General features: G+C 33.9%; 1 protein-coding gene across 1 annotated transcript in view; it reads left to right on the forward strand.

The window, feature by feature from the left end:
• Positions 1–17,432, forward strand: part of LOC127561596 (double-stranded RNA-binding protein Staufen homolog 1-like) — a 73,003-nt gene that overhangs the window by 33,406 nt on the left and 22,165 nt on the right. Inside the window, 2 exon segments of the mRNA XM_051996773.1 lie at positions 5,960–6,030; positions 6,032–6,775. Coding sequence (XP_051852733.1) covers positions 5,960–6,030; positions 6,032–6,775 — 815 coding nt within the window.

Genomic DNA, 17,432 nt, shown 5'->3' on the forward strand with positions numbered 1-17,432 from the left:
TTCTACTTTATAACATTTCTGATGAGAATAGGTTTCCAGAATTATTTTTAATATTCATAAGAATGAGCAATATACTTAAGGGAAAATTATGAATGATATAAATTATTTGAAAAGAAATTGCAAATGAAAAGTCATAGGTCAACATCCATTTTCATAGTTATAATTATTAACCTAAATATTTAAAAGTGAAGAATTCCCATTAAATAATGTGTTAAGGACTATGCCTAAGTATGAAAGTACAAGTTGATTCTCCAAGAGCCCCCACAGCTCTGAATCATTACACATGAAGGAATTACAAATCGGTCTTTACTGACATAGATGTTGCTTGTGAATTGGGAATGAAATAAATCACAGGCAAGGAGGAAGAGGAGAGAAGTCAGAGAATGAAACTGACTCTCAGTCTCCTTGTACTGTTATCAACCTCTCACATGAAGGGATCTATTAGAATTAGATCCTCAGTAGTCACTGGTAGATGGCTCCCATAACACCCAGCAGGAGAATTCCATAACAATAATGTGCTTTTAAAGACTCGTCACATGAAGATAATATTGAAGTATGTACTGTGGCATTTCTATCACTTTCTAATACTAAATTTTGGTTCTCATGGTTGTGAGAAGCAAGATCAGATACACAGCTCATTAGAGAGATGATGAACCATTACAACAGACAATTCATACACAATTAGAAATATTTATGAAAACCTGATTAGCAAACATACTTGATTCCATTTTTTAAAAAATTCTTATTAAAATTTATGTTTCTAGTTGTGATTATTTTTGAAAGACCCAAGTTATTGGTAGCAGTTGGCATGAGAAAAGTGATCATTGTTAGTAATACAATTCTAAGGTACTTTGTCATGGAATCCGATCAATGTTCTGCATCAGGGTTATTGTGGATGCTATAGTTTCAAAGATGTGGTAGAGCAGTACAACTTGCAGAACTATCAAATTCATTCATTATTCATCACTCCCCTCCTTTTTATAACAAAATATGACTTACTTTTCAAAAATCCAGATGATGAATTACTTTGGTATATATTGCTGATCCTGCAGACTGAATATAAGAATTGCTTAAAAAGCAGAATAGGCCAAATGGAACAAGTGGCACAAAAATTCACTTCAAAAAAGGATTTCTAAAAAATTAGAATTTAGTAAGTAGGATTTAATGATTATATGTGACTTCAAAATGAAAAAAGAAAATAGACAAAACTTAAATATCACATGTAAAAAATAATTGATCTGCAAAATAAGTAAGGAAAAATACCTTCATAATTATTGGACTATCTGAAAATGATGATCAAAGGACAAAAAAAAAAAAACTATGGACCCTAATATTTCAAGAAATTTTAAAGGAAAACTTCCCCGATATGTTAGATCCAGAGGGTAAAATGGGAATTGAAAGAACTCACCAATTACTTCTAAAAGAAACATAAAAATGAAAACTCCCAGAAACATTATAGCCAAATTCTAGAGCTAAGTATTCCTTCAGGGGTATATTTAATGATATAAAGATCTTACAAACATTCATGTTGAAAAACCAGAGTCAAATAAAAAATTTAACATATACACACAAGATGAAGAAAATAATAAAAATGTAAACATAAAAGAGAAGTCATAATCAAATTTTTACAAAAGAAACCATAGACAATAAAAATGTTAATAATATGAAAATATTTTGAAAATATGAAAAACACAAAATATAAAATATTATAAATGAAAAATATGAAAAATTACAGCAATTTTCCCATTTATCAATTATTTATACAGTTTATTCAAATTTGCAAAATAGCATATATTCCCCAATTAATGAATGATCAAGGCATGTGAACAGACAGTTTCCATAAGAAGAAATCAAAATTACCTATAGTCATGTGGGAAAAAACGCTCTAAACCACTATTGATTAGAAAAAAAATGTAAATTAAAATGAATTGAGGTAGACCACATCTATTAGAAATGATAACAATGGGAAGGAATAAGGGGAAATAATTACACTAAGGAACTATTAATGGCATCATCCCTGCTCCAATCATTATGGAAAACACTTTGGAAGAATACTCCAAAGGCTAAAAAATAATGCAAACCCTTTGATCAACCAATACCTATATATCATCCCACTATGTCTTATCCCAAAGGGATCAAAGGAAGAGGAAATACATGTACAAAGCAGCTCTTTTTGTGGTAGCAAAAATTGGAAATGGAGAGGATGCTTATCAATTGGAGAATGGCTAAACTTGATGTGATATACAATTGTGATGGAATGCTATTGAACTATAGGAAACAAGGAATGAGAAGCTTTCAGAAAAAAAAAAGAAAAAAGAAAAATGATAGAAAGACTTATATGTTGGAATCGTTACTAACTGCTAACTAATTAGAGTTGATCTAGAATTCCTCTTCCAAGAAGGACCTTGTCTTTCCATGTTCATCATAGTCTGGGCATAATAAGCATTTGTGCCCACTGTGGCACAGCGTCTAATGATCTCCTCTAAAGAAGCATTTTTGTCTAGCCCCCATATAATTCTCTTGCAAACCTCATTGGCATTTTCCTTAGCCAAATGTCTAGTCATTATTTCTGTGGCAGCATTATCTCCAATGGTTCTAAAGTCTCTCTGGGTATAACCTCAGCTGCTATCATGCCCCACCTGTCCTTTGATTGATACTTTGGAGCTGGGCCTTGCCTCTCCTTCCTCTGGGTCAATATACATTTAGAGGCCCAATGAAAGCCTCGGTTACATTTTGGACATGGGGTTTTGGGTTTTCTCTCACCCTGTCTTCTCACTTTATCTCCATTTCTACATTGGGCTCTCAAATGTCCCAAGAAGATGTTTTGGGCAGAACCTGAAACAAGGTACTAAGTAGAACTACCCATAATCCCTCTCTCTGGAAGAAGCATAAATAGGCCAATGGGCCAGTCGGAGAGTTCTGGAGAGGAAGACGCTACAAGTCGAGATTTCACCGGAATGACATGAAGACTGGAGCTGGCTGGAGGCTGAAGAAAGCAGAGGCAGAGGCTGAAGGACCAGACCTTTGGATTTAAAGACATTTGGAGAGAGCTCTTGGAACCAAGCAGAGAGATAGGCCTCTAAGCTAACCGGGCTATATTGGAGATAATAAAAGATCTGAACTTTTATCACCTGGCTGGGTTTTGAGAAGAAAAAGCTCACCACATTTTGGCGCCCTGAACGTGGGACTAACAGACCCCTCAGTGGATTTCAGTGGAAAAGCTACGATCCTAATTCAAGTGGAAAAGCCTCTGATCCTGATCCAGTGGAAAAAACTTCAACCCAGAAATTAGGGTGAGTGCAACAAAGAAATTTTGTTAGAAGAGTTAAAGTAGAATTTCAGCTAAGATGGGACAGATATTTAGAAAACAGTCTGTTTCTGTTCAAGGAAAATGTTTAGAGAGCATTGTCAAAATTATGGAAAGCCAAGGTTTAATTATAAGTTTACAGCAAATCACTGAACTTTTACAAACTGTAAAGGACATATGTCCTTGTTTCTCTCTTGATAAGGAATTAGATCTAAATGAATGGAAATTGGTTGGAGAGGATCTTTGTCAATTCTATGATAAAAATGGGCCTAACTCAATAATTAATGCATATAATGTAATACAATTGGCTATAAGAAGTTATTTAAGTGATAGAATGATGAAAAGGAAAGTACAGGAGGAAGAATTGCCAACTTTACTAGGTGAAAAGGAGGACGAATCAGATGAGAATGGAGTTAATTACAATTCTGAGTATGATACTTCACAGCAGGAGGAATTAGGTGATTCCACATCTCATGACCCTCCCCCCGCAATTAACCCTTCATGGGTGGAACAAGGGGGAGGGAGAGAGACAGAAACACAGTCAGCTTCTCCTGTAAAGCAGAATTTGACAAGATTAGAAAAAGCATTAATTAAAGCAAAAAATGAAGGAGAAGATATATCTGATTTTATAAATGCATATCCTGTGATTGAAGAGCTCAACTCCTCAGGTCAAAAAGAGAGAAAATACACTCCTTTTAATTTGGGAAAAATTAAAGATTTGAAAAAGGCTTGCACTCTTTATGGGGCTACATCATCTTATGTGAAGATGTTACTGGATAATTTGTCTTATGAGATCTTAACCCCGAATGACTGGAAATCCATCACTAAAACATGTCTTGAACCAGGACAAAATTTATTGTGGCTTTCAGAGTTTCATGAATTATGTAGGATTCAAGCCCAATGCAAGAGGCAAACAGGAGCTATTGTACAAGTTGCTTTTGACCAACTAGCTGGTGAAGGTCAGTATGCAGAGAGTTCAGAACAAATTTATTATCCCATAACAGTGTATGAGCAAATTTCTAAGGCTGCAATAAAAGCTTGGAATTCTCTCCCTGGACAGAAAGATGGAAATAATGCTTTCACAAAAATAGAGCAAGGTCCCAATGAACCTTTTGCAGATTTTGTGGGACGTTTACAAACAGCTGTAATAAGAACCATTGGAGATAATGCTGCCACAGAAATAATGACTAGACATTTGGCTAAGGAAAATGCCAATGAGGTTTGCAAGAGAATTATATGGGGGCTAGACAAAAATGCTTCTTTAGAGGAGATCATTAGACGCTGTGCCACAGTGGGCACAAATGCTTATTATGCCCAGACTATGATGAACATGGAAAGACAAGGTCCTTCTTGGAAGAGGAATTCTAGAGAAACTCGTCGATGTTTTCATTGCGGAAAAATTGGACATTTGAGAGCCCAATGTAGAAATGGAGATAAAGTGAGAAGACAGGGTGAGAGAAAACCCAAAACCCCATGTCCAAAATGTAACCGAGGCTTTCATTGGGCCTCTAAATGTATATTGACCCAGAGGAAGGAGAGGCAAGGCCCAGCTCCAAAGTATCAATCAAAGGACAGGTGGGGCATGATAGCAGCTGAGGTTATACCCAGAGAGACTTTAGAAATTCAGAACTCTGATGTCATCAACCAACAGAAAAGCAATCAGGATTACAGTTGGGAAGAATACAGGCCTTTTAAGACAACAAGACAATATCCAATGCAAACAACTCCAATGTAATTACCAGATGATGAGGAGAAATCCCAAATTTGGTAAATAGAAGGGAATTAGATAGGTTAACTGCTTGGGGAAGAGGATCTGCTTATATTTCCACAGATGGAGAAAGAATCAAATGGCTGACAAGGAGACTGTTAAAAAGACTTTTAAAAATCTTCAGGAAACATTGGATTTCCTAACACAAGATGAAACTGTTTTAGTTCTTGAAAAACCAGCAAGAATCACTGGATTCCCTGAGATGAAAAATTGTTGACCTTTTGCAGTACTTCAGAACTTACAGGAATTATTAGATTCCTGGCACATGAACTAATGGACAATGGAATCCTATTGGACTGTTTCTAGGACTTATGGACATGTGTAAATTTTCAGGATGACATTACTACTAGCCTGTGTTATATTGCTATGTACTTATGTAAATTATGTATAATGCCTCCCATATTGATGGATTTATGTATACCATGTATATCTGTTACAAAGTTCTGGCCCATATTGATGGATTTATGTGTACCCCCTCAGAAACCCCCTATGTTTTAAAACAAAAGAAAGGGGGAGATGTTGGAATCCTTACTAACTGCTAACTAATTAGAGTTGATCTAATCTTACAAGAAGATGTTTTGGGCAGAACCTGAAACAAGGTACTAAGTAGAACTACCCATAATCCCTCTCTCTAGAAGGAGCATAAATAGGCCAATGGGCCAGTTAGAGAGTTCTGGAGAGGAAGACTCTACAAGTCGAGATTTCACCAGAATGACATGAAGACTGGAGCTGGCTGGAGGCTGAAGAAAGCAGAGGCAGAGGCTGAAGGACCAGACCTTTGGATTTAAAGACATTTGGAGAGAGCTCTTGGAACCAAGCAGAGAGATAGGCCTCTAAGCTAACCGGGCTATATTGGAGATAATAAAAGATCTGAACTTTCGAAGGAAGGAATCCAGACAGTGTAACCCCAACAGTGGAACTAAATGCACTTTGCATGAAACTTGGGAAAAAAACCAATGTACAAGCCTGTTGATCCTTACACAAGAATGCAGTCCACCTATAACTATAATATGAGAGGAGGTGCCTATCCCCCACGGTACTTTTACCCATTTCCTGTCCCACCTTTACTTTATCAAGTTGAACTTTCCATTGGAGGACAACAATTTAATGGGAAAGGACGAACAAGACAGGCAGCAAAACATGATGCAGCTGCAAAGGCACTGAAAATCTTGCAGAATGAGCCCCTGCCTGAGAAACCAGAGGTAAATGGAAGAGAACCAGATGATGAAAATCTCAATAAATCTGAAATAAGCCAAGTGTTTGAGATTGCACTTAAACGGAACTTGCCTGTGAATTTTGAGGTCACCAGGGAGAGTGGCCCACCTCACATGAAGAGTTTTGTGACAAAAGTATCAGTTGGTGAATTCATGGGTGAAGGTGAAGGAAAAAGCAAGAAGATTTCAAAGAAAAATGCTGCTATAGCTGTCCTTGAGGAACTAAAGAAATTACCCCCACTTCCAACAGTTGAAAAAATGAAACCACGAATCAAAAAGAAAACAAAATCAATAGTTAAGCTACAGACAAGCCCAGAATATGGTCAAGGAATGAATCCTATTAGCCGACTTGCCCAGATCCAGCAGGCCAAAAAAGATAAGGAGCCTGAATATATGCTTCTCACTGAGAGAGGCCTTCCACGCCGCAGGGAATTTGTGATTCAGGTCAAAGTTGGTGGTCACACTGCTGAAGGAATGGGATTATGGGTTTTCTCCCATAGTGCTCTCTGGCCCAAAGAGCTTTAAGGTGTGGACTCTCTTGAAGTTAGAAAGTGTACTTTGTGAAGCTAGCATACTTGTGGACTCCAATGAGTAAAGGTGGGAACACAAGCCTTGTCTTGATTAGTTCTACTTAGTACCTTGTTTCAGGTTCTGGCCAAAACAACTTCTTGTAAGATTAGATCAACTCTAATTACTTAGCAGTTAGTAAGGATTCCAACACTTATATGTACTAAAGCTTGAAGTGAACAGAACAAGGAAACCACTATATATAGTGAAAACAATATGGTAATTATGATCAGTTCAGAAACTTAATTACTCTGATCAACACAATGAACCAAGATAATTCTAAAGAACTCTTATGAAAATGTTATTCACTTCCTGGGAAAGAACTAATGATGTGAGTGCAAATTGAAGTATATTTTTATCACTTTCTTATTTTTTCTTGCTTTTTTGTGATGTGGCTAATGTGAAAACATATTTTACATGATTTTTTATGTATAATTAATATCATATTGCTTGCCTTCTCAATAGGTAATGGTGGAATGGGGGGAAAAAGAAAATTTGGAACTCAAAACTTTAAAGGATGCTAAAAATAGTGAATATTTTTATAATGAAAAAACAAAATAAAATCTGTGACTCCTTATCCATTAAACTTAGGTCTTAAATTGCTTGGCTTTTATAATTATTTGTATATATACACATAAAATTTTTAATAAAAATCAAATCCATGAAGGACATTGGAAGTTTGGGAGTTTTGTCTTTGTAACTGAACCCTGAGATAGCATTTTGCATAAAGTAGATATAAAAGTTTGATAAATTATATATTGATGAACTTTCATAAAACAAAATCTTATCCAATAATATTACTATTACTTCTATTTTTATAAAAAATGGAATCATAGAATCATAATATTTCAAAATTAGAAAACCTGCACCTAAATAAACTACACCCCTGAACAAATAAACTAGTTTTATAGTCTTTGCTTGAAGATTTCCAATGAGAATTCTCTAACCTCTGAAAGTTCCAACTACTTTTAACAAACTCTATTTGTGACAAAGACGTCCCTTATACCAAACTTAAATTTATCTTTTTCTAACTTATAAGCATTTTTCCTACGTCTGGTCTCTAAACTAATCAACATAATATTAACTTTCTTCTGAAACACAGCCTTCCAGACACTTGAAAGAAGCTATCTTGTCTCTTTTGGTTCTTCTTTTCTCTAAATGAAACAACATTTTTGAGTCTAGTCTTCATGTGATAGAAAATCCCAAGCCTCACAAAATCTCTGTTCTCCTGCTGGATTCTCTCTTATTTAGCAATACCCTTATTAAATTTGATTATGCAAAAGTAAATGTGATAATGTTCCAAGAAAAGGGAATGAAGTTGAATTTGCACAAAACTCTCAGTATTATTGTAAAAGTCTCCCAGAATACAGGATCGCCCAAATTTGAAAGATATAACACTTATTTAATGAGTCATCCCATATAGTAATGGTCTTGCAAAGAGAGACATATTCAGAATTTTCTATAAGAATCAATATTTAGAGAAAAATTTGAAATTTAATTGTTTAACTACAATGATTCACAAAAGTACTCATTTTACATAGCATCATTCATGTACTAATTCATCAAGGACAAAAACATTAATATGGGTCAAGCATACGAATCAAAACAAAGCATTGAACAAATATAAAGTTATCATGAAATAATTTCAAATCTATTATAATCATGAAAGTCAACTCACATAGTGGATGGACGTTAACCTTGGAGCAAGAAACATTGGTTTAAGCCTCATTTGTGATACAACTTACTTATGTGATCTTGAGTATGTCACTTGAAATGCAATTATCTCAGGAAACTCTCTAAGAATAAAAATTACAGGAGTTATTGACCTACTTAAAGTAGGTAGGTAGGAGAGCTGAGGAGTTAAAACCAAGGACCTCCTTTTAAAAAAATTAAAACCTCAAATAAATAGGAAAATACAAGTGAATCCTAGTCATTCTCATTGCTCTGAACTTGAATTTCACATTCATGAAATGTAATTGAAAACTCCCTGGGTTGCTTAACATTATCCCAACTGATTTGCACTTCTGAGGAAAAGCAATACAGTAGAGAGAGCAACAATAGCTTTCAGAAATGACTGAAATGGTTCATGACCATAGGGATGTACCAGACTCTAGCATGTAAAATCCACTGAATATTAACTAGCAAGAATCACTTACATGCTCTTTTGTATAGATTGATGGTATTTTTTCTATGCCCTCAAAGCATACCTTCAATTGATTTGTCTATCTGATCTCTCTTACCTTTTCTTCTTTCTTTCTTTTTTTTTCTTTTTCTTTGGCCCTAAGGGAAAAAAGAATAAATAGAAAGATCATTCAGAATGTTTTCCTGAGCAGAATAACCATTGCTGTGATCTAAAGGAAAATTAGATGTGTGCATCTCTCAATTAAGATAGCTGCTGAGCACTGGGAAGGGAATATTGGACATACCATGTTGTTTGATAACTACAGAGAAATCATTTCATTGTGCAGTTGGCAGGGCAAGCAATGTATATAAGGTAACCCAGGTAAATGGGGTGTTCAGGAAGGAGTAATATTATTGGTGTAGGGGCTCAGCAAGCCCTTCCAGGGCTGCTTACCCATCTTTGGTGTTCATCTTCACCTCCTCTCACTTTTGGCTCCAAGAAGTATAGTATGCACACCTGCTATGTTTGATAAAACCATCTAAAGCAGATGAGTTAGATCAGGTTGAAAATAAAAAGAAGGCTTAAGACCTGTCAGTCGGGTCAGACTTTCTCCAGCAGAAATGGCTTAGTGAGTACAGTTTGTTTCAACTGTCATGAAGGCTGCTGAAGGAGTCATTGAGATGACTTAGACCTTAGGCAGGCATAAAAATGGTAAGATTATCTACTGCCTTCTGAGTCATTGCCAGTTGTCTTGACTTTTGTTATCTCACTTGACTTTAATGATTCAGGAAGAGAAAGTGAGGCTGATGACTTTGTGCAACTCTGTCTCACTTAAATCCAATTCACATGCAAGCCATCAATCTGTGACATCATTAGTCCTCTTCTAAAATGAAGGACAAATAATGACAGATGCTGGTCAGTGAACTTGTACTCAATACCAACTTTTGAATTTTATCACATCCATAAAGTTGGGCAAATATTTTCATATCCTTGTATTTCATTTTGGGCTTATATGTAAAATGAAAGGAATATAATAATGACCTCTGAGATTACTTCTAGCTCTCCATCTCTGATGTTTGGAAAGCAATATATTTCAAATTCTTTGCCTCCTATATATTGGCACAAAATTGTAAGAAATATTATATTCATAAGGAAAGGATGAGCAAGGCTGTATAATACCTGAAAAGTACACTTAATATAGAAGTAAAATGCCTTGGTTTGTGACTAACCAACTATTGTGTTCTATATATGCATATGTATATACATACATGCATGTGTGCTTTATAAATTATTGATAATGATACCATTATTGATAATGGTATTTGTATATCATATTAAAGAAAAATGCTGCAAATCTCTAAGATTTCCCATAATTTCAGCAGATTTATCCTCATTTAGAAAGTTAGCTTGCATGATAAACAGGGTTATAGTCAGAACCAAGAGAGATATGAATTGCTATTTGAGTCATGTTTCCTAGATATGTGACTCTGAACAAGAAACAAACTTTCTGAGCTTTCATTTCATTTGCAATTTGTCTACAATAATACTTGTTCTACCTACTTCATAAGATTATTAGGAAGAAAATATTTTATGTCATAGATGCAACCAAATTTGGTATTTTAAAAAAGTGACTAAGAATCTGGACAAACTCTACCTATTGTTTAAAGACATTTAACTAAAGACATAGGTTATGCTGAAACAGAAGCCTAATAAGACCTAAAGATTGAGGCAATGAGTTTTCTCATAATTTTATATGTCAAACAACTCATGTCTTACTTGAAAACTTGTCACATACTGATCAATTAGATATTGTTTCCAAGGTGTTTTGATTGCTCACAGACAGTTGGGTGGGAAGTATAACAAATCCTTTTGCAATGTCAGGGAACTGTACCTGTTCACTCCAACCCTCCCCCCCCCTGCCCAAAACTTGGAAAGACATTAATCCTTAATTCAGTTAGGAATCAGAATATCTAATGAAACCTTTTTGTTCCCTTTTAATTACTTTGATTAAATGTTTTAGTTGTATTAAAAAAAAATCTGTATTCTATTTGAATTTCAGACCTAAGCTAAGGATGTCTGATCCCAGATTAGGAGTGTGGGCATAATTTCTATGCATTCCTTAATAAATTGAAATATTGTAATGCTCTAAAGATCAAACCTTTTTTTTTTCTCAGTGGTTTCATCTTTCACCCACCAGAGAACAGCCCATTAAATTTTTAATGATGACTTTTATTTCGTTATTGATAATATGAAGATCACTTACATTAAACATTTATTTTTTTATCCAATTCTGGGTTCCTTGAAATGTCATATTACATAAAACAGTAAACATTAATCAAGCACCTACTTTGTTCTAGGCACTGTTCTAAGTCTTAGGGATACAAATATGGGGGGAAGAGATAACACCATTTGAATTCAAGGATCTTAAAATATAATGGGAAATCAATGCGTAAACAGAAAATTAAAAACTAGAGTAGTGATTAAAGGTACCACCTTAAAGATGAGGCATGTACCTCATACCCAGTATAGGGACATGAAGAAAGTGATGGCAGTGTTGAAACCAAACTGAACAGCTGATGACTACTAAAGTGATTGCAGCACTAAAAGAAAAAAACTAAATATCTCAATAAAACATTTTAATAAAATAATTTATGCATGTGAAAAGACATATGTTTGTTTAAGAAAGAAACTTTGGATCAATAAAAGGAAAAAAAAAAAAAAACAAGCGTTTTTCTAAAGGCAATCTGGTTCATTCAATGTCTGCAGGTCAACTGTGGGCCCAATTGATAATTTCTTATGAGTGATGATCTAGAATATATATTACATACTGATGAATAATATTTGATTTATTCATCCAATTAGGTGTCATAATTCAGTTTACAAGTAGTCATAATTCACTTCTTTCTTTTTTAAAATATATTTTATTGGTGCCTTTTGTATTTTCAAAAATTATTTTTTAAATGAAGTTATTAATCCTCAACAAAATATTCACAAAGAGAAACAGAAAAACAAAACTTCTCCCACATAATATTTTCTAAGGAAGTATAGTAGGCAGAGTGATGGGACAGATGTAAGAAAGATCATAATTCAAAATTGTCCTCAGACATTTACTGGCATAAGAATAGCACCTATCTCTCAGGATTATTGTGAGGATTAAGTAAGATAATATATAACTGGCTTAGCACAGTACCTGGAATGTAATAGGTACTTAACAAATTATTATTTTCTCCTCTCTGTCAGATATATGTTTTTAAAATATTCTTTTATGGCTGCAAAATAATGTTTCTCCTAGCTAGATGTCTTTTTATTTTTGATTTTGTTTATTATTATTATTATTATTGCTATTACTGAGGAAAGTGGGGTTAAATGACTTACTCAGAATCCTTAAGTATCTGAAACCAGATTTGAACTCAGGTTCTTCTCATTTTAGGGTTAGTACTCTATCCAGTGCCGCATAGCTGCCCCCAGACTTCTTTTTATCATCTTTTTTTTTTTCTAGTCCCATTTCTACTTTCATAAGTTACCCATTTAGAACTCTGATGTTGCAGCCTAAATATGGTTAATCTAAGACTTTTGATAGTGAACAATTTGTTTTAAAAAAAAAAAACCTAGCAAGTTCAGCATTTTATTTTTCTAGTTTATTATACTTTATCCATTTTTATTCTAAAATGGTTTGGACATATCTTCCTCTATAGGTATGTCAGCTTTTCAGCTTTTGAAAGACAATTATCTTTTCCTTCTATTTTACATTTTTATGCTTTTCTTGAGTTCTGTATTTGAAGATCAATTTTCTGTTTACCTCCAATTTTTTCATTAGAAATAAAAAAAATTCACCTGTTTCTTTGAATGTCCATCTTCTTCACTAAAAGAAAATGTTCGGTGTAGCAGAGTGATTTTTTTCTTGGCTGCATTCCAATTTCCTTTGCCTTTCAGAATATCAGGGTCCAGACACTTCCATACTTTAAAGAGGAGCTGCTAGATCCTGGGTAATCCTTTTTTGTGGCTCCTTGGAATTTGAATTGTTTTTTTCTGGCTGCTTGAAATATTTTTTTCTTGTTCGGATAGTTCTGAAATTTAGCCATGATATTCCCTGGAGTTTTAATTTTGAGGTCTTTTTTAGTAGGGAATAAGTGAATTCTTTCAATGACTATTTTATTTTCTAGTTTTAGGACATCGGGGCAGTTTTCTTTGATGATTTCCTAAAAAATAATGTCTAAGCTCTTTTTTATCATGGTTTTCAGGCAGTACAATAACTTTTAGATTGCCTTTCTTTGTTTTTCCAATGAGATATTTTACATTTTCTTCTATTTTTTTTTCATTTTTTGGTTTTGTTTGATTTATTCTTGAAGTCTTATTGATTCATTCACTTCCATTTGTTCAATTCTAACTTCTAGTGAATTGTTTTCTGTTAGAATCTTTACAAACTGTTAAGTCATTAGAGTTGATAGAGACAATAATTATCTAATTTAGCATGGTTCAATATGATTGATCTGATCCTACAAGGAGATGTTATGAGCCAGAAGAAACAAGGTACTAAGTGGAACTGAAAAACAATGCTTGTGTTCATACCTGTACTCATTGGAGTTTACACGTTTGGGAGATTTCAGGGTTTAATATGAGATATCCGAATTCAGCCTTCCCTTAATCCCTCCCTTGGAGGGGAGGAGTAAATCTTTGGGAGATGATATATAAGAAGCGAACCCAGTTGGGAGTTCAGCTGAATTTGATTGAGAGGGGAGCATCAAGTGAATTCAGCCAGAAGCCCTCTCTCAGAGGCAAGAAAGATTCATTACAACTTTTACCTTGGTGCTGGCTGGAGGCTGAAGAAAGCAGAGGCAGAAGCAAAGAACAAAGCTGCAAGAGCTCTTAGAACCAAGGAGAAAGATAGGCCTCTAAGAAAAACTAACAGGGCTATTTTGGAGGAAACAATAAAAGATCTGAACTTTTAACACCTGGCTGCATTTGGGTGATTATTACTTTTAACTGAAACTAAGGCTGCCTCCAGAAACACCTCCCCAAGAAACCTGCTCCCAGAGAGAACCATTATATTTTAAAGAAGAAAAACACCACAGTTTTCTTTAGTTAGCTTTTTAATCTCCTTTTACATTTGGCCAATTGAACTTTTAAATGAGTGTTTTGTTCATTAGATTTTTTTTCCATTTCACAAATCTATTTTTCAATGATTTAGTTTCTTTTTCAAATCTATTTTATAAAGAGTTATATCCTTTTTTTTTCCATTTCATGAAATCTATTTTATAAGAATTCAGTTGCTTTTTCAATTTCATCAAATCTATTTTATATGAATTTATTTGCTTTTTTTCATTTCCTCAAAACTATTTTGTAATGAGTTATATGATTTTTCATTTCTTTAAGTCTATTTTAAGGAATTTGCTTCAGAAAATTTCTGTGTTTCCTTTTCTAAATTCTCTCACAAAATTTTCATTCCCTTTCCCATTTAAAAACTCTCTTTTAAAATCCTTTCTGAATTCTTCCAAGGGATCCTTGTGAAATTGGGACCAACTCTTAGCACTCTTTTGGTTCTTCATCATAAGATGATTTGCCTTTAGGATCCTCAGTTTGCAGTTTATTCTCTTTGTCCATAAAAGTTATTTATGATCAGAGTTCTCTTTTGCTGTTATGCTCATTTTTTTGAAAGTTGAGGTCTGCTCTTACAGCAAAGGGGAGAGTGTCCCAATCTTCCTTTATAGATGACAGTGGCTTTACACTGTTCTGAGTCAAGCATGCTAATTTCCTTCTGGCACTGGGTGGATTTAGCCATATTGCAAGTTATTTTGGGATTCTGGGCTATTTCCCTATTTATTTGCAAGAGAGGTCTCATAGCTAGTCTGCTGATGCAGGATAGCCAACGCTACTATATTTTGGCTAAAAGCCTCCCTAGATTTCCTGGTATGTGTCCTGGATCTCTGTGTTGTGCCTTTGCTCATCCATTTCCCCTATGCCTGATTGAAACAGACATTTCATGAAGTTCTTCCAAAATAACTTCTGTTGGAAATTTGTTACACCTCAAATATTTTTGGGTTGTCTTCTTTCAAACCAGTTCAGAGGCTTAATCTGGTGTTGATCTGAGAGATTCAGGAAGAGCTCAAATAAAAATCTGTTTTCTCTCCACCATCTTGGCTTTACTACTTGAGATCCAGAATCTTAAAAAATAAAATAACTCCTTGAAAATTTTAATTGGTGAAGTGAGAATCAGTAAAGTTATGAGACCAAGAAATAATTATAAAAAATATAAAGAATGAAAAAAGTAAAAGAGACTTTGAAACATCTTACAAGAAAAACAAATGCTTTGGAAAACAAAAAAGAAGAAAAAAACATAAGACTAATAAGATTATTTGAAAACTAATATCAAAAAAATAAATTTTGTTAGAAAGAAAGCAGAACTCTAAGGGGGGAAATTTTAAAGCCAGTATTTCTGATCAAGACCTCTTTTCTAAAATATAAAAAGAATTTAGGAAAATTTGTAAGATATAAATAATTCCCCAATTAATAGTCAAAGGACATGAACAAATAATTTTCATATGATAAGTTAAAGATATCTGTAGTCATATGAAAAAATGATCCAAATAACTATTGATTAGAGAAATGCAAATTAAAACAACTCTGAAGAACCATCTCACCACTCTCAGATTGGTTAAGATGACAGGAAAAGATAATGATAAATGTTGGGGGGGATTTGGGAAAACCAGGACCTTAATGCATTATTGGTGGAGTTGTGAAATGATCTAATCATTGTGGCAAGCAATTTTGAACTATGCCCAAAGGGCTATCAGACCGTGTATTCCTTTTGATCAAGCAGAGCCATTACTGAGTCTTGTTTCCCAAAGAAATTATAAAGAGGGGAAAGGACACATACGTACAAAAATGTAGCAACTATTTGTGTGGTGGCAAAGTACTGGAAAATGAAGGGATGTCCATCAATTTGGGAATGGCCTGAATAAGTTATAGCATATGAAAATAATTCCATATTATTGTTCTATAAAAATGATGAACAGACTAATTTTAGAAAGGTCTGGGAAAATTTAGAGGAATGATGCTGAGCAAAACAAGCAGAACCAGAAAAACATTGTACACAACAGGAGCAAATTTATGTGATGATCAACAGTAGCCAACTTTGTTTTTCTCAGTGGTTTAATGACCCAAGGCAATCTCAATAAACTTTTGATAGAAAATGCCATCTGTATCCAGAGAGAGAATTCTAAAGATTAAATGAAAATCAACAATACTATGTTCATTTTTTTTCTTTTTATTCTAATCATTTTTTCTCATGGTGTTTCCCTTTTGTTATGATATTTCTCTCCCAACATGATTTATAAGGAAATATGTTTTAAAATGAGTGTACATGTATAATTTAAAATGTTGTTTTTACATGTAACTGGGAAAAATAAAATTTTAAGAATGATTTCAATACAATAACACAAGAAATAATTAAAGAAAATTATTCTGGAGTGTTAGAACAATGCAGAAAAAATAAATCCATCAATCACCACCCAAACGAGATCATATAGAGAAAACTTACAGGAACATCATATCCAAACTTCAAAAGCCTCAGGTGAGTGAGAAGATATTATGAGCAACAGGAAGGAAGCAATCTAAATATACAACCAGAATCACACAAGACTCACCTGCGTATATGTTAAAAGACCTTAGGTCTTAGAGCACTATATCTCAAAGAACAAAAGAACTGGAATTGCAGTTAAAATGTCACACCCAGAAAAATTAAGCATAATTCTTAATAAACAAGAAACAAGGAAAAAAGGTATTCTATGAATTGTCAGACTTTCAGAATTTTGTTGCAAAAAAAAAACTGAACTTAATAGAAAATCTGACACTCAATATTCAAGAGAAATATAAAGTAAACATCAAAGACTAATTATAAGGAATTCAATAAGGATGAACTATTTTTATACAAGGAAATGTAAACCATATATCTAAGATTGTCATTAGGAACTGGGTAATTAAGAAAAGATAGAGAATAGAACTGAGTATGAATGATGTGTTTATAAAAAGCAAAATCATGAAGAAAACATTAAAAACAGTAATTATCTTACATAAAGAAGGTATATGAGGAAGATCTGACACAGAGGAATTAGATGGTGGAGGAGGATTGGTAATTCTGGAACCCCACTTTTATCAGGAATGAGTTAAAGAGGTAAAAACAAAACACATATATCTACAAGGGAAGAGGATTGTGAAGAACATAAGCGAAGGATTTTTTTTTTTTTTAAAGAAGAAGCCCTATTCATATCTACACATCCTGAATTAAAAAGAAAACAATATATACATTTAGAAAGGATTAAAATCTTCTAAAATAATTAATAAACAAGAAAGTAAGAAAATAGGATGGAGGGTAATAGAAGCATGGGTAGAATAATGAGAATGGGATAAAGTATGTAGATTGACAGGAATGAGATAAAGAAGGAAATAGATGATAGT

Source organism: Antechinus flavipes, chromosome 4, assembly GCF_016432865.1.
Source record: "Antechinus flavipes isolate AdamAnt ecotype Samford, QLD, Australia chromosome 4, AdamAnt_v2, whole genome shotgun sequence".
NCBI lineage: Eukaryota > Metazoa > Chordata > Mammalia > Dasyuromorphia > Dasyuridae > Antechinus > Antechinus flavipes.